Source organism: Periplaneta americana, chromosome 12 (genome assembly GCF_040183065.1).
Source record: "Periplaneta americana isolate PAMFEO1 chromosome 12, P.americana_PAMFEO1_priV1, whole genome shotgun sequence".
In the NCBI taxonomy this organism is placed as follows: Eukaryota; Metazoa; Arthropoda; class Insecta; order Blattodea; family Blattidae; genus Periplaneta; species Periplaneta americana.
Window position 1 is genome coordinate 58,661,863 of NC_091128.1, and position 24,133 is coordinate 58,685,995.

Genomic DNA, 24,133 nt, shown 5'->3' on the forward strand with positions numbered 1-24,133 from the left:
CTGTATGTGTCTAAGCATATAAACATGTACTGAACATAAACAACGTACAGAAACACTTGCCACTGTGGAGATTGGCGACCGTGTTGTAGCACAGCCAACTCTAAACAATTAAGACAACAAATCTCGTTAGGTAAGATGACTGCGTAATACATTCCATAATAATGTCAAGTGTACCTCCACATCGTTCTTGTGTAAAAAATCGACTGATCAATAAGCTGCTATAAAATTACATTTCTTTTCAGAATCTAACTAATTTCCGTATTAACATAGTAACTAATTTCCATATTAACAGTTTATACCAAATGTACGTGGAGAGTTCGTGTGCTGCACTAAGATGACGAATCACGTTACATATCATGGTAGTGTAATACATTTTGCATTTCTCCACCAAGTTTGACATAGGCTCGAGATGGCAATCTTCTGAATCTTCTTGCTCCAAAGATAATAATGGAGAGCAAAACGTTCGCCCTCTGAAAAAAAAAAAAACTACCCATGTGGGAAAATACTGCAACATGACTGTGATCTCTCAACAATCGATGTGATAAAATTACAGTTTCAGGAACAATGGAATGGGGGAAAAAAATAGCGTTATTTATATGGGGCAATTTCCAGGGATGAAAAAGGCAAGAAAATGACGACAACAGGAACAACGCATCGAGGTTCCATTGTACACAAATTTGTTTCTTTTAAGCAAAATGCAAGGAATTAAAGTTCACTGATTACTAATAAAGACCTTTTTTTATTAAGTGGAACATCAAAGGAGAAAGGAAATGTCGAGATACATTGTATGTAGGAAAACTTGAGAGAGAAAAATATGTCTTTATGTATATATATATATCCAATACATATTGGCTTTACTTTGGAACTTCCTGGCAGTTTACATAAGTGAGAATACCCATCCTCCATTAAACACAAACAATGGATTAAAGTTAATATTACTAACATGTGACAATGTTAATAGGTCGATTTTTAAAATATCATTTACAAGGTTATATCATTTAAGTGCAATCAAACTCTATAAGGTACATATATAATGTTTTTGGTAAGATAAATTATTGTACCATAAATACCATGGCACTTGTACTGCTCTTGAAACCTAAAGATATGGTACCATGTCTTCAGTCTCTGTTACCTTTGAAAATGTTTAAAATACGTACCTTTATTTATTAATTCCATAAATATATATAATAAATAATACTAATTCAATTTTCAAATGTAAATTTGACTAAGTGAACTGTTTGACTAGGGCATGGTTTCTTAGATTATTTTGACTAGATACCATGATGTTTCAGATCATAGGAACTGCGGAAGTAGAACTTGCAATGAAAAAGCAAGCAGGTATGATGTGCAAACATTTTATACTACTGGAATGTAAATATAATACTACTGAGTTTTCACAAAATATAATATAAATTGGAATACCATCTTAGAGATGAGACTTGGAAAATCTATATAAATCATTTCACACTAAAATAATATATGCAATTTTCCAATTATGGATGTGCATTTCCCTGCATAATGTATTGTACAACATACAAATCTCCCTCGACCAAATAAAAAAAAAGCCAATGATTTGAATATTCTTATATGATCGCAGCTTGGCACGGATTAACTGGTACTCAGCAGTTGCGGTCTTCTGCACCAGGTACAGTGCGACCAACAGCATCGGGGTCAGCAAGAGGATCCAAGTCAGCAAAGAGGTCAAACCAGGCAGCACGTTTGTCCTGCAAAGTACAAATTATACATTATAGTTAGAGATAGTACCTTTAAGCAACTTAAAATTAAAAATTTAGCACTTTAAAATTCAAATTTAGCATTTTATAGCACTTTCAATGTTGCAATTTAGTATTTTGTAACACATTGGGATGGAACTTTTTTATGGAAGTTTGAATGGAAGAAATTCAATGTCATCAATATGTTGTTGTTGTTTCAATGCCTTGCATCCAGCAATGAAGCCATTAGCATTCGTGCTCTCCAATACATCTGGGCTACAGTGTCTTCTGCAGATAGTGCATTGCAGGTCTTCAAGTGGCTCTCGTTCATCTCCTCTTGACTGTTGCACAGGGGACACACTGGTGAATTTACAATTTGTAGTTTATGTAAGTGGCTTGCCAAGCAATCGTGTCCTGTAAGCAGCCTGAAGGCTGCAACTGCAGTTTTCCGTGGTGCTTGTGGGATTACTTCTGGGTTCAAGATTAGGGTGTTCCATTTTTTGTTTTCGGCATGTATTTTTGTTTCTTCAATATGAAGGTGTGAAAATTTAGAATTGATCTGGCGCTTTACTGAAGTCATTGGCAGATTTGTCGTTTTCATTTGCTGTATTGTTGTGCCTTTCTTGGCAAGTGTATCTGCCAGTTCATTGCCCTCGATCCCACAGTGTGCAGGGGACCCACTGTATGTGAATTGTTTTGTTAAGATTTTGAAGTTGAACTAACATGTTATAGCAATCCTTTATTTTCAATATGTCATCAATATGTTAATAGATGCATTTTCTAAATTTTCCAGTTAAAATTCTTGAAAATAATGAATAACTAAAGAAATATGTTATAAAATTAGAGTGATTGTGAACATTACAACACACGCCTAAAGATATGGTGTGATTTTATCCCAACCCATCTTGTTACTCAAACACAATCATCTGCCACAACATACAACTTGTTTGTGAGTGAACACTGGATCAAAAGAGACGATATAGGCAGCCAATATTTTAGCACCACACAGATTAGTTGAAAACTCAAGATAACGGTACAAATAACAACAAAGTGGGTATCATGTAGGGCACACTCCTGTGTTATTCATACTGAAAAAGCTAACATGGAGGTGTGACCAAACTATCTGAAAACGTGTAAGAACCTGCATGTCAAGGGATCTTTACATAGACTGATTTTTTTTTTACAAAAACACAGAAATGTCTCATAAAATGTAATTTCGCTCTTATTTCGCATTTTATCGCAGCTTAAAAAACTACACTAACATACTTAACATGCTTCTAAACATAAAATTACTTATTCTGACAGCATTTGGGCACATTTCGCATTTATCGTGCCTGTGAAAATCTACAGTTTTAACAAGAAAGAAGATACCTTGGCAATATTTATTGACTTTCAGTTAGCATATGACTCTTGTTTGGAGGTTTTAAAACTCCAATATGGGAAGGAAATGTACGATGAAAACGAGACAGAAGATGAAATAGTCTGAGTGGAAGGGTGGAATTGAAGAGGTGAATTCCAAACTGGCTTAAGTTCAAATGACAAGTTATGTGAAAAATTACAAAAAAAACTGATAAAATAAATTTGACGCCCATTTGAAAAAAAACATATGCAACAACATAGTCAAGATCTAGGAGAGTCTGTTAAATAATCTTACACAGTTATACAGGGTGGAAGGTAAGGTAGTACATTAATTGTAGGATGTGATTCTTTGAAATATAACGAACAAAAAAGTATAATATCATTTTGCTCATTTTTGCGAGGTTTTTGAAGAAATAATACTTTTACGCCGACATTTCGATCGCGAATTTTACGAATACTGTTTAAAATACGGTTTAATTTCTTGTAAAACAACGAAGATAACGTTTGTTATGTTCATGTTGGAGCAGTATTTTAATTAAAATATTCACAGATTTCGAATTAATCGATTGAAGAAACACTGGAAACATTGACTGTCGGGTCACGTACAGAAGGTCTAAAAATCTGGCATCGCTGTCCGGATGGCAGACAGTTCGCTTAGTAGTCGCAACTGATAAGCTGTTGTGATGTTTACATTGCATTAGTGTGCAATTGGACGTATAGTGATACAGTTTAGTTTATTTCAAAACTACGAGATGCCAGAGTTCACAAATCGTGAGTACTTAGACCAGGCCACGGAAGAAATTCGGAACAGTGAAGAACTACTGGCCAGAGTTCGTCATAATTGGACTAGATGTGAAAGCTGCATGCACGCTGATGGTGGACATTTTGAACAGTACCTGTAAGATGTGAGTGGAATGTGATTTACAGAGTTTATTACTCTTTATTTCATTATTAACACCCAGAATTAGTGATTCGTAAAACAACAAACTGTAATGTTAATTACATCTTGTTCACAAGGTTACATCAATTTTATTTTTTCATTAATACTGTAACTGAAACTTCAATCCTAAGTGTTTTCACTAATTTTGACATAATTTCCTGATTTTCACGTTATTTCTTGTTATTGCTGTACGTATTTTTTGCTTACATTAAAATTATTACGCCATACTCAGTATTGAATTGTTAGTGTATTGCATTGTAAGTTTGATAATTCTGCATTCATTGTTGAACTGTGCCCGGACACGAGCTATTTTGTTCATTCGGGTTATTAATTTACATTTTCTGACATTAAATTACACAAACTGAACAAATAACAGTTATGTCCCTATCCAGAGTTTACGTAGGTCATTTTTGTGCGAAGATTTATCCCCAGATTAGCTCGCGAAGTATTGCACCAAAGCTCAGTAAATTTGTTTGCTGCCGTCCTCCCCTCACCTGCTGCAAGCTACACAGTAAAAGGTAGTTGAACCCATCCCCTTCAAGTTGCTGACAGCATGGGGTATGGGGTACTACTTATGCAGCATTGAGACATCTTGCAATTGCTGTTAGCGCTTTCAAAACACTTGTAATTATCTCACTATCCGTAAGTCCTATAATTTTTTTATTTGACAAAACTTACTCTAAATAATGAGTTCTATGGCTCCTGTCAATTAATGTACCACCTTACCTTCCACTCTGTATATACATAGGCTTGAAAAGGATAAATTAAAACGTGAATAAAAAAACAAGTTAAAATATTAAAAAAAAATGGACTTAGGACACTTTGCAATCCACCTCTTCAATTTTGTTTGTCACAAAATGGAAGTGACGTGTATATATAAGAAAATGCAGTGCAATACAGTGACATTTTAGACAGAAGAGAATGAAGATGAAATGAAGGCAGCTCCTCTCTCATGTATTATACGAGGGTCATTAAAACAGTGACGTAACAAGCGCTCTGATGCGTGACATATTTCCCCTCTTGCTCGAATTTTCCACTAGGCCACAGCAGCAAACCACAGCTTTATCAAGCAGCCATTAGATGCATAAGACTCTCGCACTGTCAGTTGTAAGATGGCTGAGTGCAAGGAAACATGATCAAACGTGGAAGTGCATAGTGTGATCCGGTTTTTGCGTTTTAAGGGCATCTCATCAGCAGAAAGTCATCATCAACAATGCGAAATGGCACTTCCAGTGGAAGGTACTGGACCAACCTCCCTAGAGTCCCAACCTGGTATCCAGTGATTTCCATGTGTCCAGACTGTTGATGAAGCACCTGGGTGGTAAGCAATTCAACACTGATTAAGCCTTTCAGCAAGCCATCATGACGTGGCTTCAGGGACTTGGTGAAGATTTCTTCTATGCTGGCATCGATGTCTTGGTCTACCAATGGAACAAGTGTTTGGATAAGCATGGTGACTATGTTGAAAAGTAATGCATACAAGTATATCTGCCTGTGAAATAAAGTTTGTCCATGAAAGTTAATGTTACCCTACTTTTTGAAGCATCTTTGTATATATGTATATAGCAGTGCCTTGTCTAAGCTTGCACTTTCCTATAGCCAAGGTCATCAGGGATGATATTTTATGCAGATTCATGACTCATGTTGAATGCTGTGAAAATTTTATCAATAATGATTTGTCTGTTGTCACGTATTCGCTGGTTGATCTGCTATTTCAATGTCTCAGTTGCCATGCAACTGGTCTCCCACTCCAGTGTTCATCACTGACATTCTGTCTTCCATTTTTAAATCTTTTCACCCATACACTCTCCCCTGTCTTAAAAAATTGTTTCCATACTGAACATTCATCCTACTGTAGATTTCAGAAGATTTCACTCCCTCTGACCACAAAAAACAAATAATGCTTCGTTGCTCTTCTACAATGCAAGTCAACACTGGAGCGACTATGTTGTACAAGCTACTGCACAGGTGACTACTGCTTGATCATCATAACACCTTTATGGCATATTGCTAAGGAACTATTTGTGTCCGGAAATACAAATTTTCGTTGTACATATATCTCTATGAACTTTAGAATAAAATTCCTGTTATTTAATGACTTAACCTGTTACTTCTGAAGCATATTAAGCTCTCCAGTCACTACAAAATGGCACTGGCATAGTTCTTGCCACAATAAAACTCCGAAATTAATTCTCACAATTGTTATTAGTGCTTCTAAACCATAATGTTATTTGTTTAAGATTGCAGAATATGTATGGTGGACAACAAAATGTAGTGGACAAAAATACCGGATCAAAGCTCGCAGTGGATGAAATAGCAAAGTGAGTGACAAAGTTTGCAGGGAATAGATATAAAATGGACAAGATTACTGTGAACATATTTATTGGTGGATTAAAGTCGTAATGGACAAAAGCATCTGGACATTAACAAACACGAGACGAAATGTCGCAGGATATTAGGTCTGAGAACAGTAAAGAGTTAAGCTACAAAGCCAAAAGTCATTGGTTCGATTCCTAATGGACTCATGGATTTTTCCAGTTACCTAATTCTTCTGACTGCATCATGCCCTTGAAGTCGACTCAGCTTTAACAGAAATGAACACCAATGACTTTTCCTTGAGAGTAAAGGTGGCAAGCACATAAGACTGACATCCATATTACTACTAATGCGGATTGTCTGCTACAAAGGTGAGTGTCTTAAACTTCCGCTATTCTGTAGGTCTCCATGGGTTATTATAGGGATAACTTTAATTTACTTTATGTACAAGACAACATATTAAATTCAGCAAAATACAGAAGGCATCAGAACAATACTTTACCTTATCTTTACTGACACGTGCTGGAGTACAAGCAGGACTTTTGTACACTGAAGAAGTCTGTTGCTGTAATTGGGGGGTTGCTGTCAATCCAGGAGGAACATTTGCTCCATCTCCTGATGTATCTGCAACACATATGATTGTTCATAAGGAATAGCAATCAATACTGCTAAGCACAAAGTCACAAAATATCCTGATTTCTGCTCTAACATATTATATTCTTGTATGAAAACACACAACTAAACAACAAAACAACAATTATCAACATCTTCCTTTCTAGAATATGCATGGTGGCCTCTTACGATCTCCTGCCATCTTTTTCGTGAGCTTGTAAATGACATTTTTGCTCTGAGTGTGTAACGGAGAATTTTTTTAGGCATCGAAGTCCTGTTCAGTCTTTTGCAATACAGTACGAAATTCGTTATCAATTATAATTATTATTATGATTATTAATACACTGTGGCATAAATTTAAGTTTTTTTTTTTGTAATTCTTGTATAAAATTTGGTGTTCTTTAAAGATTTTATCATCTGAATTGAAATCTGGCATCAAAAATGTCCTATCATGCAAGGATTTTGAGAAATAGATAGGTAGCGGTAACTTATGTTTTTGTTAGTTTACTGTTGTTTAGTCAACTGTTCGAAGATAGTCTGAACCTCATAAGTGAACACCAACAAGGCACCACTTATGAGACAACTAGGCCAGGAGATAATGGGGTAGGGTGGCCAGTTCCTATTTTCCTTCTACTGCATACATCGCTGACTAGCTAAATATTACACTAATCAGACTTCAGATGTATACAAACAATAAAATTGTTCTTTCTCTGACACATATCGTCGAGTGAGACATACTGCCTGATAATATAGAATGCCCCACAATAATGTTTACACTTTTTGAACATTAATAATTAGAACAAATCAATCAATCTTCTTAATGTATCCAGCTGTTTGCTGACAACATAAAGTCCACTATAGTCCACTGTAGTCTTTTCAGTTCTTATTTTTCATGAGAAATGAGGGGTATTTTGATCGGTGTTCATTATAGATGCCTGTTGCTAGTAGCCAGAGTTGGGGTGAAGTCAATATATACTGCAGAGATATGTCTTCTGCAACCGGTACTGATGATTTTAATTTACTTCTTCTGTGGTTTATGGATGGACAGTATAGAAGAATGTGTTCCAAATCATCATGATTATTACACAATAGACAAGTAGGAGTATCAGAAAGGTAAAATCGGTGTAGGTACAATTGTGTGACAATGTGACCTGTTCTGGCTCCTGTTAAAAATATAATTAGTTTACTGTACATTTATAATTCTAGATGAGGAGTACGAAATAGACCTACTTCCACATGGTGTACCCCGGAAATACTTTTTTTGCAGCTAAATAGTCTATAATATGGCAAAAAGAATCCTCTTCAAAATAAAATTTTATCAAGAACTAAGGGACGCATCATCTCAACACCAATGGGGAAATAAAATATTAAACACTCCTGATGGTCCTAGAAGATCAGCAGTCGCCATATTCTGCCTTTCTATTGGAAATGATATACTGGGCAAAAACACCTAAATTGCATTGGGATAATGCAATCTCCAAACTGTATACTGTGCAATCTTAATGAAGACATGGACCGTCATCAGTCATCACCTGGGAAAGTGTCCAACCTTCCACTCCTCCTCCGAAGTTGACCATTATTGGGAAGCCAGGATGAAGACGTGTTATTTGAGTTATCTGTACAATTTTCCTATTACTGATTTTGTTGTTTGTAGTCAATGACTCAATTAGTCATGTATTAGCAATTTGCAAAATAAATAAATAATTCTAGATGATGTTATACAAGCAGTTGAAACAACACCAGTGTAAGCGACGCAGATATTATATATATTTACTTACGGCTTACCCGGAGATTCATTGTAGCCCTCACATAAGCCCGCAATCGGTCCCTATCTTGTGCAAGATTAATCCAGTCTCTATCATCATATCCCACCTCCCTCAAATCCATTTTTATATTATCTTCCCATCTATGTCTCAGCCATCCCAAAGGTATTTTTCTCTCCGGCCTTCCAACTAACACTCCATATAAGCATTTCTGGATTCGCCCATACGTGCTACATGCCCTGCCCATCTCAAACGTCTGGATTTAAGATTCCCAATTATGTCAGGTGAGGAATACAATGCGTGCAGTTCTACGTTGTGCAACTTTATCCATTCTCCTGTAACTTCATCCCTCTTAGCCCCAAATAGTTTCCTAAGCACCTTATTCTTGAATACACTTAACCTCTGTTCCTCTCTCAAATGAGAGTCCAAGTTAGATATTATATATACACAAGAAATAAACCAATTAATTTGGAATTACAAAAAGCAGTTGCAGCTCTCAGATGTAAGTTGACCTCAAAAGGTGACCCGACCCGACCCGACCCGTCCCAACCCAACCCAACCCAACCCAACCAACCACCACCACCACAAACTGATACATGAAATAAAAGGAACGAGTTGGTAAAAATGAAAAGTATGAGGGTTGTTTGTGAAGTTCTCAGAATCACCAAGTCAAGAGAGTTTAGGTCTGCTGACTGGGCAGGTCATGCAACTGGACCACCTCAACCAATCCATCTGCTGGGGAAGGTGTTCAGATACTGGCAAACGATAATATGGAAGTGGGTTAGAGCTCAATCATGCATCAGTCACGTGATCTGTCATACTGCCAATGGCACATCTTCAAGCAAAACAGGCAGTGTCTCTTGAAAAAGAACGACAGGTCCAAGTAAGTGGTCACTAAGAATCGCAACTCAGGCACTGAAGCTAAACTACTGCTGAAGACAAGATCGACCATTCCACAGAGATTCTCCCTAGCCCACAGGTGACTGTTGTGATGGTTTATGATGTCATCCCTACCAAAGAATGATTCATCTGTGAAAAGAACTGACGACAGAATCTCATACTGAGTGTCCTGTTGCAAGTATCTGTAACAAAACTTTTCTCTTAGAGGAAAATCGCAATAGTCTCTGCACACAGTGCAGGTGGTAAGGATAATAATGATTCTCATGCAGAACAGCCAATACAGTCGTTTGGCTCACACAACACTGGTGGGCCACGTCTAGAGCTCACATGAGAGTTATCCACAATGTCTTATAGAACATGTTTTTCCAGGTCAGGTGTAAGAACTTAACACAGCCGCTCTCTGTCTGCATTCAGTCAAATAACCTTGTCTTACACAGACAACAAAACACTGCTGCAAATCTTTTATGATACAGTTGTTGTCTATGAGGAAATCTTTAGTGGTAGATTCATGCAGCCTTCCGACCATTCTCATTCACTTCTATACATGAATACCATTTCTGCCTATTCCTGATATGAATTATGGACCATTCTAACAGCATTTTACAATGTGCACTATGGAGATGATCTACAACTGAAAATTAGTGTACACACATTGTAACTGATTTTATTACGGCTAGGATTTTGATGAAATTGCATCTTTTTTCTAGTAAGCCAGCAACATTCCTGCTTTAGTATTTATATGTTATGTGATAAATTGAGTGTTTTAAAACATATTTGTTAGGACATTTTTTTGCATTTTTTTACCTCTTACAACTCATAAAAGCATTTTTTGTTTTATTCCGTAATTTTTTAGGTATTTTCACTTAATTTTGGCCATAAATCCCCATTATTAATATAAAATATTACTTATTTCCTTTGATATTTTCTCTACATATTTTTTCAATTAATACCCATTATTTTGTATATTACTTTACTCGTTTTTATACACAAATATTGTCATTTTAACGTAGTAGATACCACGTAATAAATCAGTCCAACCACCCCTTCAATATAGACTCCTCTATACATGCTAATTCCGGATAAGAGTGGCCTTGTGGTGGACTACATAGAACTACATCAGGTAAAATAAAATACATTGAAGTGTACTACTTAGAAAAATTATGTAAAATTAAATAACCTTGAATGTTGGTACTAGAACTTAATTTAATTACTAGTCTAAATATTAGTATTCCTACTAAGCCAATTATGTAAGATCAATTTTTAGAGCATTTTTAAAGGCATTTTTGAAAGATTTTTAGTTCATAAATGCATTATTTTTAGGACCTTTTTTTCATGATTTATAGGTCATCAAAATCCTAGCACTACTGATTATTGCTGTTACGAGGGTCCGATGTCATGAAACAGTATTGAATTCATATGTCATGTTGTCAGGAATCATCTCCTGAAGTTTGTCCTCACATTTAACAGTCACCTTATATAACAATTACTGATAAAGTTTACAAATTTTTTCACTTAAAATCCAGAAGCCATCATAATAGTACATTATGCAACGAGCCTATAATGGTAGTAATTAAGACGCAAGTATGATTGTTTATGAAATGAGCGCAAGCGAGTTTCATAATTTTCATAAGAGCATCTTAATTACCATTATATTTAAGTTTCATACGACTTTTTATGCTCGACCATATTTCTAACTTGAAATTATTTAAAATTAGGTCTTCTTATGGTTATGTGCAAACTGACCTGAATTGTGAGATGTGCGCACACGCGAAAGTATTGATTTTTTCCGAGACCGAATGTCATTGACATTGGCAGAGAATAAGATGAAGATTACTCTGATATAACCTGGAAATTGATTTAGAATTGAAAAATGAGATGGCAAATTGAATTTATTTGAATATTATTTACAATTAACGCTAATTATTATAGTAACAGAACATAACCTTCTGTGACAGTATTGGATTTCCAGCCTCCGTGACTTTTCGCTAATTGTCTCTCGATTGCATATCCGAGAATAATCGATATAACGGTACAAAGCTGACTTGTCATTGGCTGAACACCTGAACTTTAAGGAGTAGGTGTACTTTAATGACATGCATTAAAAGATTGCTACCAGGTGTATAATTATTACATTTCGGCATGGTCGAGCATAAAATAATTTAAGTAATATTATGAAACATACTTGGGGTTGTATGCAGTGCTGTGAACTGATCCAATAGCTGCGATGGGAGAAATGAAGTGGAATCTTGAGCAATTGTTTCCTGGTCACCATTACTATTTTCACTTCCACCACCAAACACTGCTTCCCACTGAGGAGTGGAAACCATGGTCTCTCTCGTACTCTCACTTGGTGTACCAAACACTGCTTCCCATTGAGGCCCAAATCCAGTGTTCTGTCCTGCAGCATCAGCACTGCTGAGAATTTCATTCAGCAATGTGAAGTCATCTGCACTGCTTGTCAGAAGATCTAGACCTGTTGTGGCAGCTACAAACACAAAATTATGTTATTATGATCAAAGTAATATGACCAGTCCAGTTGGGTCCGAGTAGAGCAGTCATTTGCAACACTAGTTTCTTGGTGCATGGAGCAAAAGTCTTGTCATTAGGCATAGATAATCAGACATGCAGAAAAGGGTGGAGAATACGAGTACAGAATAAGAAAAGCAAACAATCATGTGCATCAGTGTTGAACTTCCATTGATATACTGGGTGTTCATTTCAAAGTGTGTCATGACGTCACTGTTGTGAGTCAGCGATCTGAAGTGAGTTTCAGCTTTTATGTCAGAGAAGTTGCCTATTAATCAAGGTGTTCAATCTGAACTTGAGAACGTGTACGGTGTAACTTGAACGTCGTAGCACCAGAAGGCGGTCTGTACGGTCTGTGTGCTATCATAACCTCTTTCGAACTGTGTTTTGCGTGGGCAAGTCGTAAGCAGAGTATTTGTTATCATCGGTTGCGTACAGCAACATTTCACAACACAAATCAAATGCACTGTGTTCATGTTGACCAACCAAAGTTAATGTCAACAAATACGTAAGTAATCGTCTTAACCCTCTCCCTATATCCCGACAGTAAGAAAAAAACTCACCTCAGTACATGTTTCCAAACAGTTCACATTCCTGCCACTACCAGCATTACCGTATCAGTAAGTACTCTTCAGAATGAATGCCGTACTTGCTAGGCAACTTCTATGGCACATAGATAATATGCCTCTGCAGAAGGGTAGGAAAATTGAATTCTCTAGGCTCATTGGCTAGCCACATGACGGCATACAGTGAGCCATGACACACTTTGAACTGAACACGCAGTAGTTGCATTATTTGCAATAGAAAATGCAAACAGCAGCATTAAACAAAACATAGGTCATTTGCTCCTATTCTGCCGAGGTTGATAAATCTTTTTTTTTTTTTCAAAATATACCCTTTATATTACTGAGCTGCAGGGACGAGATAAACTAATGAAAGGAGACTTTTTAAATGTTGCACAAAAAATACGTTCATGAGAAGAAACTTTTTGTCATTATTTTGTGTGTAAATTCAATAGTAAATGAAACTGTTAATGGTATTATATTATAATGAAGTGAATGAACATGTTGAGACCTATTATTCTATACACTTATTCTCTATAAATCGTAAATAAATTCAGGTTTTCGAAGTGTAATGCCTTATATATAACTTTGTTATGTCAAATAAGACACCATCAATTGGGCAAACTTGGAACAGTGTTTAACTTGCAACATTATCATAGGGTATTTTCGTTTTGTCACAGTGGCAACATAATCTTCACTTGTTACTTTGTTCTGCAGCACATTGGTTCTATTACAGTTTGGTGTTACTGTGACAAAACGAAAATACCCTATGATAATGTTGCAAGTTAAACACTGTTCCAAGTTTGCCCATTTGACGGCATATATTTAGTGTTACCAGGTCCAATGTTTAGAAATAATGTTAAATAAATTATTAACATGCATATATATGGTACTGAATTTCTATAAACACCTCAGAAATAGAACAACTCAACCAATAAGAAACACTAAACTCAAATACACTTACATGGAAAAATCGGAAGGTTATTGGACTTGAAAGGACTAGTGAACAAGTAGACATTCCCATGCCAATTGACTGCTTGAATGAACACTTTGTAAAGGACCCGACCTTAGACGACACAGCCTGAATCAACTCCCCCAGCTTGAGACAAATTCTATTTCTCCGACATCATTCCTATTGACATAATGAAAGCCATCCAACGCATCAAGATGAAAGCCCAAAACCCAGATAACTTTAGCACATTACTCATACAGAAAATAAAAGACATAGTAATATGTCTACAATTGCACACAAATTCAATAGTTCCTTAATCACTTCAACTTTCCCTAAAATACGGAAGCAAGCTTTTGTTCTTCCTCTTCCAAAAGTCAAAGTTTCCACCGACCCGAACAACTACAGACCAATACGTATCCTGCCAGCCACATCAAAAGCACTGGAAAGAATCGTACATGAACAACTTACTAACTACATGAATGAACACAATCTACTCGGTAAGTATCAGTCAGGTTTCAGAGCTGGACACAATACAAGCACTGCTCTACTTAAAGTGATTGAAGACACTCGTGAAGCAATTGACTCTAATAAAATGACAATACTAACTCTTCTTGACTTTAGCAAAGCTTTCAATTCTGTAAATTTTGACTTGCTCTTCCATAAATTGAGAAATCTGTCAGAGACTGCTGTGAGTTGGTTCGAATGCTATGTACGGGAAAGACAACAGTGTGTTGTATCGGGGAACCGAAGTTCTTCCTGGCTTAACATAACATCAGGTATCAGTACTCAGACCATTGTAGTTCACAATATACAGGGTGATTCACGAGGATTTACCGTCCTTTATGGAGCTTATTTCTGAAGACATTTTCAGCAAAAAATGTCATATAAACATAGCTCCTATTCTCAATATTTTCAGAGTTACACTAATTTAAAATTGTTTATAAAATACGTTTTTTCTTTAGTTTGAAGGTAAAAGAATAATACAAATAGAGAATGAACCATTCACGAGTACCATTTCTTTAATTGGCAAGTATTATGAAGCTAAAAATGTGCTGTGAACTCCTTAATTGCTTCGTATAGACATCTTTTTCTATTTTTAACTAGAAAATTACATTATTCTTACGCACTTATCACAACAATTATTACAAATCACACCACTTCCATCGACTTAATTATTTGCAGTTCAATTTTGCATCCTAATTTACAGTCTTGGAGAGTTTACAGCACATTTTGAAAAATGTTGCCGTCTGCTTGAGTACACTTGGCAGCATGCTTGTGAACAGGACTTGTCATGCTACATAACTGCATACGGCTATGTTTGATTTCCATAGCGCTTGCGCTGGCTGCTGACTGCACACTAACCAAGATCACGCATTCACAGCAATGCGTTCCAATAACGAAACGTAACTCTGTAAATATTGACAATAGGACCCATGTTTATATAACATTTTTTGCTCAGAATGTCTTCGGAAATAAGCTCCGTAAAGGACGGTAAATCCTCGTGAATCACCCTGTATATCAATGATATTACATCTCTTGTAAGGCACTCTAACTATCACTTGTATGCTGATGACCTACAATGCTACATCTCTTCCTACTTAGATCGAGTAAACAATGCTATAGACAAACTGAACAAAGACATTGACTCGATTTGACATGGACAAAGAAATTCCATCTTAAAATCAATCCTGGAAAGACACAAGCAATTATATTAGGACACAGATGGCAAACCGATGCTGTGAAACAACTTGACCTTTCTCCCATTAAAGTAAGTACAGTGCATATCCCTTTCAGTTCTTCAGTAAAAAATCTTGACATTCACTTGGATAATAATCTCCACTGGGACATGTAAATCACAGAAACCTGCAGAAAAGTATATTCTATTATCCATGTGCTAAAAAGGATAAATGTTCAACTTCCATATTATTTAAAAAAGTCCCTTATGTATTCCCCTATTTTGACTATGCCAACATTTTACTGACTGACCTTTCCAGCGACAACAAAACGAAACTTCAACTTGTTCATAATTTGTGTGTAAGTTTTGTAAGCAGTGTTTGCAAATACGATCACGCTTTGTTCACCATAAATTCCTTCGTGATTCAGGCAGGGATCGAAGCCAGCCATGGCCAACGAAGTAAATGAAGTGGCGACTTCTTGCTTTGATTATCTATTCTTTTAAGTTCTCAACTTTCATTTATCGTAACATTCCAATATTGTACAGTTGCAGAGTCAACAATGCATTTGAGTGCTTTGTTGATAGCTGAGAATTTGTCCAAAATGATTCACCGACAACAGCACACTGTCTGCATGTTGTCAGATTACTCCTGTAATGTGTTTCAATGTCTGAGATTCTTCTGTATTCCATTTTTCCGATTTTTCGTATTCTTAATCATGGTATAAGCACCACATTGCTAAAGAAATAACAAAATATGCTTTTATATGCGCTGAAAACTGAAATGTGCATATATATGCACTATGAAACCTCGATCTTTGATTACTAATAACTCGAAATGCATTTACATAATGATAGCACATCATTTGCAACTAAGAAATACGACATGCAAATATGCTAAAATCCGCCCTCTAAATATGAGAGCCATTGTTGATCATGAGTACAATAGCCTGAAAATTCGCTAGACTCTAGTATACAGGTAACAAAACTGTTCCAACTTCAGTGAGCATGCAGTATAGAGCCCCGAAACAAAGGAGAGGAGAAACAAGTGAAGATCAGTAAAGATGGCTATTCAATGTATTCTGAATAATAAAATTATTCCTTGACTAAACACGTTACTATTTTGTTGAACTGGAACTAAACTAATTGCCGATTAGTATGGCAATAAACAGTGGCAACAGACACATAAAAAAAAAAAAAAAAAACAAATGTTGTAAATACACATTACGATATTATACAGCTGCAGATAGGCTTGAGTTTTGTGACAGCTCCTAGTGACAGTGATAGGTCAGCCATTTGTCTATATAGCACCGATATATGTAACAAGGTTAGTTTAGGTTAGACCAGGCATAGCTATCATATTTCAGCATTAGGACTATCTTAATAGAAGTGCATTTGGTTCTTTTTGTCTCGAAATGTAACAACACAGCTGTAATGTTATTACTTGTATACTAAGAGTCATTCCCGGAAGTTAATGTGTGGTGTGCTTTTGCAAAAGATAAAGTGACCAGTCCCTTCTTCTCTCTAGACTCTACTGTAACCTCGCAAAATGACTTCAATGTGTTGGAATTGTTTACAGTAACCCAATGCCAATGTAACCTTGGGGGTACTCCTCTGCAGTTCTCTGATACAGTTCGAGAATTCTTAAATGAAATGAAAATGAGGAATTAGAAGGGGCAGATGGGAAACATGGCCACTATGTGCTTTGAACCTCACTCCACTTAAATTTTACCTGTGGGGTTCTGTCAAGCAAAGTGTGTACAGTGTATCCATTAACGACATTAACCATTTGAAAGAATGAATCAGAGAAGTTATTATATCCATCACTCCTGATGTTCCACATGTAACTTTAGTTTTCCCCAGCCGTGGAACTGATGCACAGGTGATCTATGGCGAGTCATCGACCTCACTTCATTTCACCCCCTTTTGGTCTGATTACCTGGTTGGGTTTTTTCCGAGGTTTTCCCCAACCGTAAGGCAAATTTCAGGTAATCTGTTGGTGAGTCCTTGGTCTCACCTAATATCACTACATCTTGCCAGAAAATTGTAAAAAATTGAAATTGTAAAAAAAATTGTAATTGTAATCTTGTAAAATTTTGACTTGTTCCACATCTTAAAGCTTCATTGCTAATGTAAGATCTATGGAATAGAATAAATGAAATGAAAAAAAGAACTGAATACACAGTAAAAAGCTGAAGTGTTACTCTTTCATTTCGCATCTCCATCATGTATTTACGGACACAATGTATTGTAGAACTAGCCATAAGTGGAAAATAATATTTTCCTCTAAGTCAAGACCTATACATTCTCTATCCTCTTCTTCGTCAAATGCAAAATACCTTTCTCCTGCGACCATTTACTTTCCTTCCCTTTTTTATCATGTCACTTTAATGGGACAACCAAAAGATAGAATCAATTACAAAAACTTGGTGAAGTAGGACTGTACTGCATACACCTCAAGCGAAATACGAAAATGGAAACACCCAAACAGGTGATATCTGGAATGAAACAGTGGAGAAATAGGCTGAGTAGATTTGAACTGGCCTGGGGCTAGTGAAGAAAGCTGATGCAGACAAAAACGTAGTGAAGGTAATCTTTGCATAAAGGTACGGTCACACATCGCTACTTTTGTTGCGCAACTTTTGTACTGCAGCTGCAAAAGTTGCATGTCATGTTCACACGTAAGCCAAAAGTAGCGCGCTGCACGCTACTTTTCATGCTGCACAATCCGAACACTGCAAAAGTTTCAACTAGAGGTGGCAAGTCTGTTCACACACAAGGCGCTATTTTTGCAGCAGCAGTCATGCTGCAGCTTTCCATCTCCGTGTTGACTTTTCAATATACATGTTGTGGTTATGTTTGCATTATTATGAAACTCATGTGATAACTTATTTATCTATTATTTGCTTTTCTGTCCTAACTAGTATTCAGAAGTTGGCATTATTTTTACTATAAAGCTATTAAAAACGCCTATATACTTAAATTATAACCAACAGCATATTCACATAATCAATGCTGGCAACCCTCCTGTTTGAAACTACGCTACGGAAAATTAAAAAAATGAATTATATCATCAGCAAATATACTCAGACTGTGTTGTACATATAATAATTGTTACAAATCATTTATTTTCATCACATCTAACATTAAATATATCCAAACAATAAAAGTATCATTGGCACATTTGGGTGGCAACACTGGTCACAACCGCAGCAAAAGTTTCAACAAAACCGATATCAAAAATGCTGCGGCTGCAACCCCGAGAACCCTGTTCATACGTCACTACTTCTAAGCTGCGCGCAGCATGAAAAAGTAGCGGGCAGCAGGTTTGGCAGCCGCTACTTTTCAGGTTGCACCGTTGTTCACACGTCGCAGTACGAGAGTTGTGCAGTTTTTTGTACTGCAGCGCTGCAAAAGTAGCGATGTGTGACTGTACCTTAACTCTCAACTCTGACTAACCATACTACACTGACAGGAAAGACAAAGAGGAAATACTGTTTTCACGAGTATCACATGAAATTTAGGAAATGTAGAATAGAAACAAGTAATGGGTGGATTATGGAACCCATAGATACCAAAAAAGTGGAATGCAAATTCTTTTGTAACAACATCAGCCTGAAGTGAGTAAAGTAAAATATTTAAGATAAATTCAAGACATTCTGTACATACACTTTTCTTCTATTGTCGTAGCTGTAGGCTCTGGGGTGGTATCTGTACTTAAATCCAGCAACTGTTCTGACTGTGGCATTTCCTTTGATTCTGATGCTTGGTCAGGAGCTGCTAGAAGATTTTGAAGACTTGATTTATCTTCTGACTTCTCTCGCTCTGCATTTTCTGCTTCGTTTTCTATATCATGGTATTCTGCCTCGAAAAACAGAAGTCTATAAGTAAATAAAAAAAATAAAGTTTTTAGTTAAAGTGGAATACAGTGAAATGCAAATATCACTAAGGATGAAGGAACGAAGTTTCAATGGTAAATGTGTACAGGATGGCTGTAAAATATTTCAATGGATATTACAGATGAAGTTAAAGAAATATGGAAAACAAAATTGGCGCATCTGGATTAAATCATTAAGTGAAGTGTAAAGCAATAACTGCTTCATCACTAGGCAGTTTAAGAGTATATTATATGAGGGGTTCACAACCAGATTGGACCAAGTCCACCAGTGGTCAGTTTGTGAAGTAATACAATCTCGAATGAAGAAAACTTACATTTATTCATTGCCATAACAAACCAAGTCCTTAACTCATTTGTTACTCTACAGAGGGCAGCATTTTCTATGGAAGGTAAAGAAAGGTTGCTAAGCATGAGTCAGGAACTTTGACTCAATTTCTCAAAATTGTTCTAGAAAGACTTAGTCCACTCTGGTTGTGAACCCCTCATACATGAGTGACAACGGCAACAAATTGAGTTAATCATATTTATGCAATAAGGAAGATATTAAAACAATCTATGTAATAAGTACCAATAAATGAAAAAATACAAGCATGAATAGTATAATTATTTTTTTTTTATTTTTATTGATAATAATGAACAAGCAACTATGCTGACAAATTGGAAACTAAGAACATCAATACATAATTAAATACTTCACTTATTTTATCAATTATTTAATGACATTATATCAACTGTACAGTTATTTTATTTTGATGGCACAGGTGATAAAGAGACGGTATTTTGGTGAAATGAGACTGAGGAATTACTTTATAGTTGAAGTAAAACCAACCACGCAATCAGTTCGAGTAAGATTCGAACTTAAGACGAGAACACACCTTGGAGTGCGAATTTCTGCTCACTACACCTAGATCAGGAGCAGCAAAGATGCTCGCACACACAAAGCATGCTACCTATAAGGACTGTTTACGTATCTCATGCCGAGGACAATTGATTTATTTATTTTATTTTATTGGATTATTTTACGACGCTGTATCAACATCTAGGTTATTTAGCATCTGAATGAAATGAAGGCGATAATGCCAGTGAAGTGAGTCCGGGGTCCAGCATCGAAACTTACCCAGCATTTGCTCGTATTGGGTTGAGGGAAAATCCCGGAAAAAACCTCAACCAGGTAACTTGCCCCGACTGGGATTCGAAACCGGGCCACCTGGTTTCGCGGCCAGATGCGCTGACCAATACTCCACAGGTGTGGACAGGACAATGGAGGAATGCGTATACTAAGCAAGGGGTAAACAATTATGGCAGTGCGCCATGTGTGTCAAGGTTCAGGAATAACTTTATTATTGAAAGAATCTCAATAAATAAACAAATTGTGTACCATCTGATTTATTTTCAGTATCTTAGTAGTAAAAATAAACCTGTTTATACATATACAAGGAATTTATTCTTAGAAACATATTTTATTTCCAAAAATATACACTACCTAAAGCATGTTACTTTAAGGAAAATTAATTGAATCTTTCTGGCAAACGAAATTAAGAAACTACAAGCACTTACAGTTTTTTACCAACAGAATATAACAACACCAATAATTCTTATTCGATCACAGTAAATAGATATTTAATATGGTTTGCTCACTGCTTAAGTCGAAATGCACTAAAACAACCGGATTAAAAACAACACATTTGTTTAATTAAAACAATTCATGAAAATTCTTTCTATTTGTTTTGATTTTGGCAAGTATCATACTGACTTCTAATTTCATGGACACTTCAAACATGAGTACTCTATCACAAAACAATTTGTTTCTGTTTCTTCGAACAGTACAACAAGGCCTGTGTATCTTCAGAACTTATTTTCTAGACAAATGGGCTTTTTTTGTTTCTTAATTTATTTTTGCAATATCCGAATTAAGATATTTTAATGCTGCAAGTCACAAAACAGCTTATTATAAGAAGAATTTTTCAGAAGCATATGTTCTACCAAACATGGACATTACATAGGTTGCAAATTTACATAGTGTTTTAAATTATACTTTCTGCATATCAATGCTTCTTGCTTATTATACGAGGTTCATCCAGGAAATAAATTCCAATTGCGTCCAGAGATGGCATGACTAAATGGACGGGAATGTGCATGCATAGCAGTAGAAAGGGGGTATGTGGGAATAATGCAGTGATGTTTCAGTCTTGTGATGGCAGTAGTTATTACACAGCGCTAGGAGAAAATGGCTGCACTGATATTGCCTGCCGCCAACTGCGAGATTTGTGCACTTATTCGATTTCTGCATGCTCAGAAGCAATCTCCAGCAGAGATCCACCGCCAATTGTGCAACGTGTATGGACCCGACATTATGAGCGACAGTACATGATCAGATGACGGTGCAGGCAATTCACTGAAGGCCGAACCAATGTGTATGACAAAAACCATAGTGGCCGACCCTCCATGGTGACTCCAAAACTGATGGAAAGTTTCCAGCAAGCAGTTTTGCAGAACCGGCACTTCACAATTTCGGAATTCTCTGGTTAATTCCCCCAGATGTCCCGCTCATTGCTGCACAAAATAGTCTCCCAGTGGGTGGCTTGATTTTCGAAAAGTGTGTGCAAGATGGGTGCCAAAACAGCTGACAGATGAACACAAAACGAAACTCTGGCCACAGCATTGACATTCCTCATGCGGTATGTAAAGAAAGATGAGTTTCTCAACAATGTTGTCACTGGGGATGAAACATAGGTGTCGCATGCCACACCAGAAACAAAACAACAATCCATGCATTGGCGGCATAGTAGTTCACCTGTGAGAACCAAATTCAAGCAGGCAATCTCTGTTAAAAAACATTATGTGCACTGCCTGCTGGGATTGATGTGGTGTCCTGATGTGCGAGTTTTTACTGTGAGGGGAGACTGTTAATGCTGAGTGGTATTGTCAGAAATTGCGAAATCTGAGACGTGGAATGCTGACAAGAGGCATTAAGCTTTTGCACTATAATGCACGACCCCATACAGTCAACGCCACACAGAATCTGTTGCTTCAGTTTGGATGGGAGATCTTCGACCATCCACCCTACAGCCCCAACCTCACGCCAAGTGACTTTCATCTCTTCCATCTCGTGAAGTGCTTTCTGGCAGGAAAATGTTTCCACAACGACAATGAGGTACAGATGAGAATGACTTCATGGCTCCAGACTCCTGTGATATGGGCATACAAGCGTTGGTGTACCAGTACGATAAATGCCTAAATAACAGTGGTGACTATGTTGAAAAGTAGCCAGTGAATCTCTGTAAATAGTGCAATAAATATTTTTTCTTTATTGATTTTTTGTTTTCTTTATCGGCCATTGGAACTTACTTTCTGGATGAACCTCGTACATTGGACATTTCCCCATTTTACACCCCTAAAAAGGAATGTCATCCCCCAGTCAGGGTTAAAATAATGGTTTGAAGATTTACGCTTCTCTACTTTCATGTACACCCTTGCTTAGTAGTCTTTTCCTTGTCAGGTGCGCTTGGTATCAGTGACGTGCGAACAAGCGACTGACGGACTATTACTGGCTCCTATGTGCAACTTGCTCATATGCATGCCTATTGCCGTTTCTGAACTAGATGATACTGACGACTAATTATATTGTACTACAGATTCATTCAATTCTCCTGTCATTTCCACCCACAGAAACCAGTCACCAAAGACAATCTTTGTTCACCATAATTTCCAATTGGATTTGCTGAGATTTTAATTGGTGTCTTTGACATGGAAATCGGACATTGTAGTTGTTCGGATAACACTGCACATATTTTCAAAGTTATGTTATGCATATTTATTTAGACAGCAAGGTAATTTAAGTACATGGATGAAAACATTGAACATATTGCGTTAAATTGAATTATTTTTGAAATATATTGACATAATTCGTAATATGATAGAGACATTATACAAAGATATTTCAGTCATTTCAGGCAAACTGGGAATTCCAATGAAAAAGTCTTTTTCAGAAATATTTATTTATTATTAGTGTAATACATAGATAAGGCTTTAAATTTAAATATTCTAATGTTTTATTTTCAAAAGGAAAATATTTTACAAGTTTTATGGGCATTGAATCTAAGTGGTCTTGGCTAAGTAATGGGTATTTTTTGTTTCCCTGAAGTTTTCAGCACTCACTCATAGAGAGATTAGCTGTTAATGTATGTTTCTAAAGGAGCTATTGTTGAAGAAATATTTTTAGAGCCTGCACTGTTAATTTCAGAGCTCCTTGATCCTTCTTTCTGCCATTTATTTTAAGCAGTTTGGCTTAATAACAATTAGCAATTTTACAGTTGAAGTGAATAATTTGACTTAGAAATGTCACAGTTGTTTTAAAACTGGGAAAATGAAGGACATTAACTCATTTATAACATCCGTGACATGGAAGAAACAGCTATAAAATATTTACAGATTATGTTTTTGTGAACTAATTGGATGCCATTAGATTTACATAGCTTTCACATGGACACTATGAGAATGAATCTCTTTTTGCTTGAGGCAGAGACCTGTGTTTTACACTTTTCATTAATAAGGTGTGAAGTGAGTTTACAACACAAATCTTGTAACATCTGTGACGGAACCTTTTCTTTATTTTTTGCAATAATAATACACTTTATTCAAACAACTTTTTTCTGTAAAATGATACTGATTTTCTAAATTGATTCTAATAATAAAAGTTGACAAGAATAATTTCATTTTCAATATATAGACTTTGCTTCCCAGTAGAGGCTTATAGTTCATTGTAATACTATACTTATTAAGTAAGACTACTGACGATAAAGCACAACAATTTCGAAATGCCTGTCTGACATATTTAACACTTTAAATCATGTGGTAGTAACAGTATGCATGGCATTTAAATTGCAAAAAACCTACCAATAGTACTAATACTTCCATGCT

General features: G+C 36.3%; 1 protein-coding gene across 2 annotated transcripts in view; it reads right to left on the reverse strand.

The window, feature by feature from the left end:
- Window positions 1–719: 719 nt before the first annotated feature.
- The window catches only part of ICA69 (islet cell autoantigen 1-like protein), a 58,903-nt gene continuing 35,489 nt past the window's right edge, over window positions 720–24,133 (reverse strand). For both annotated transcript variants that reach the window (XM_069841403.1, XM_069841404.1), the window contains 4 exons: window positions 18,985–19,196; window positions 11,785–12,087; window positions 6,830–6,951; window positions 720–1,724 (listed from right to left, as the gene is read on the reverse strand). In XM_069841403.1, coding sequence (XP_069697504.1) covers window positions 1,620–1,724; window positions 6,830–6,951; window positions 11,785–12,087; window positions 18,985–19,196 — 742 coding nt within the window. In that variant the 3' untranslated portion in view covers window positions 720–1,619. The remainder of the gene's footprint in view (window positions 1,725–6,829; window positions 6,952–11,784; window positions 12,088–18,984; window positions 19,197–24,133) is intronic.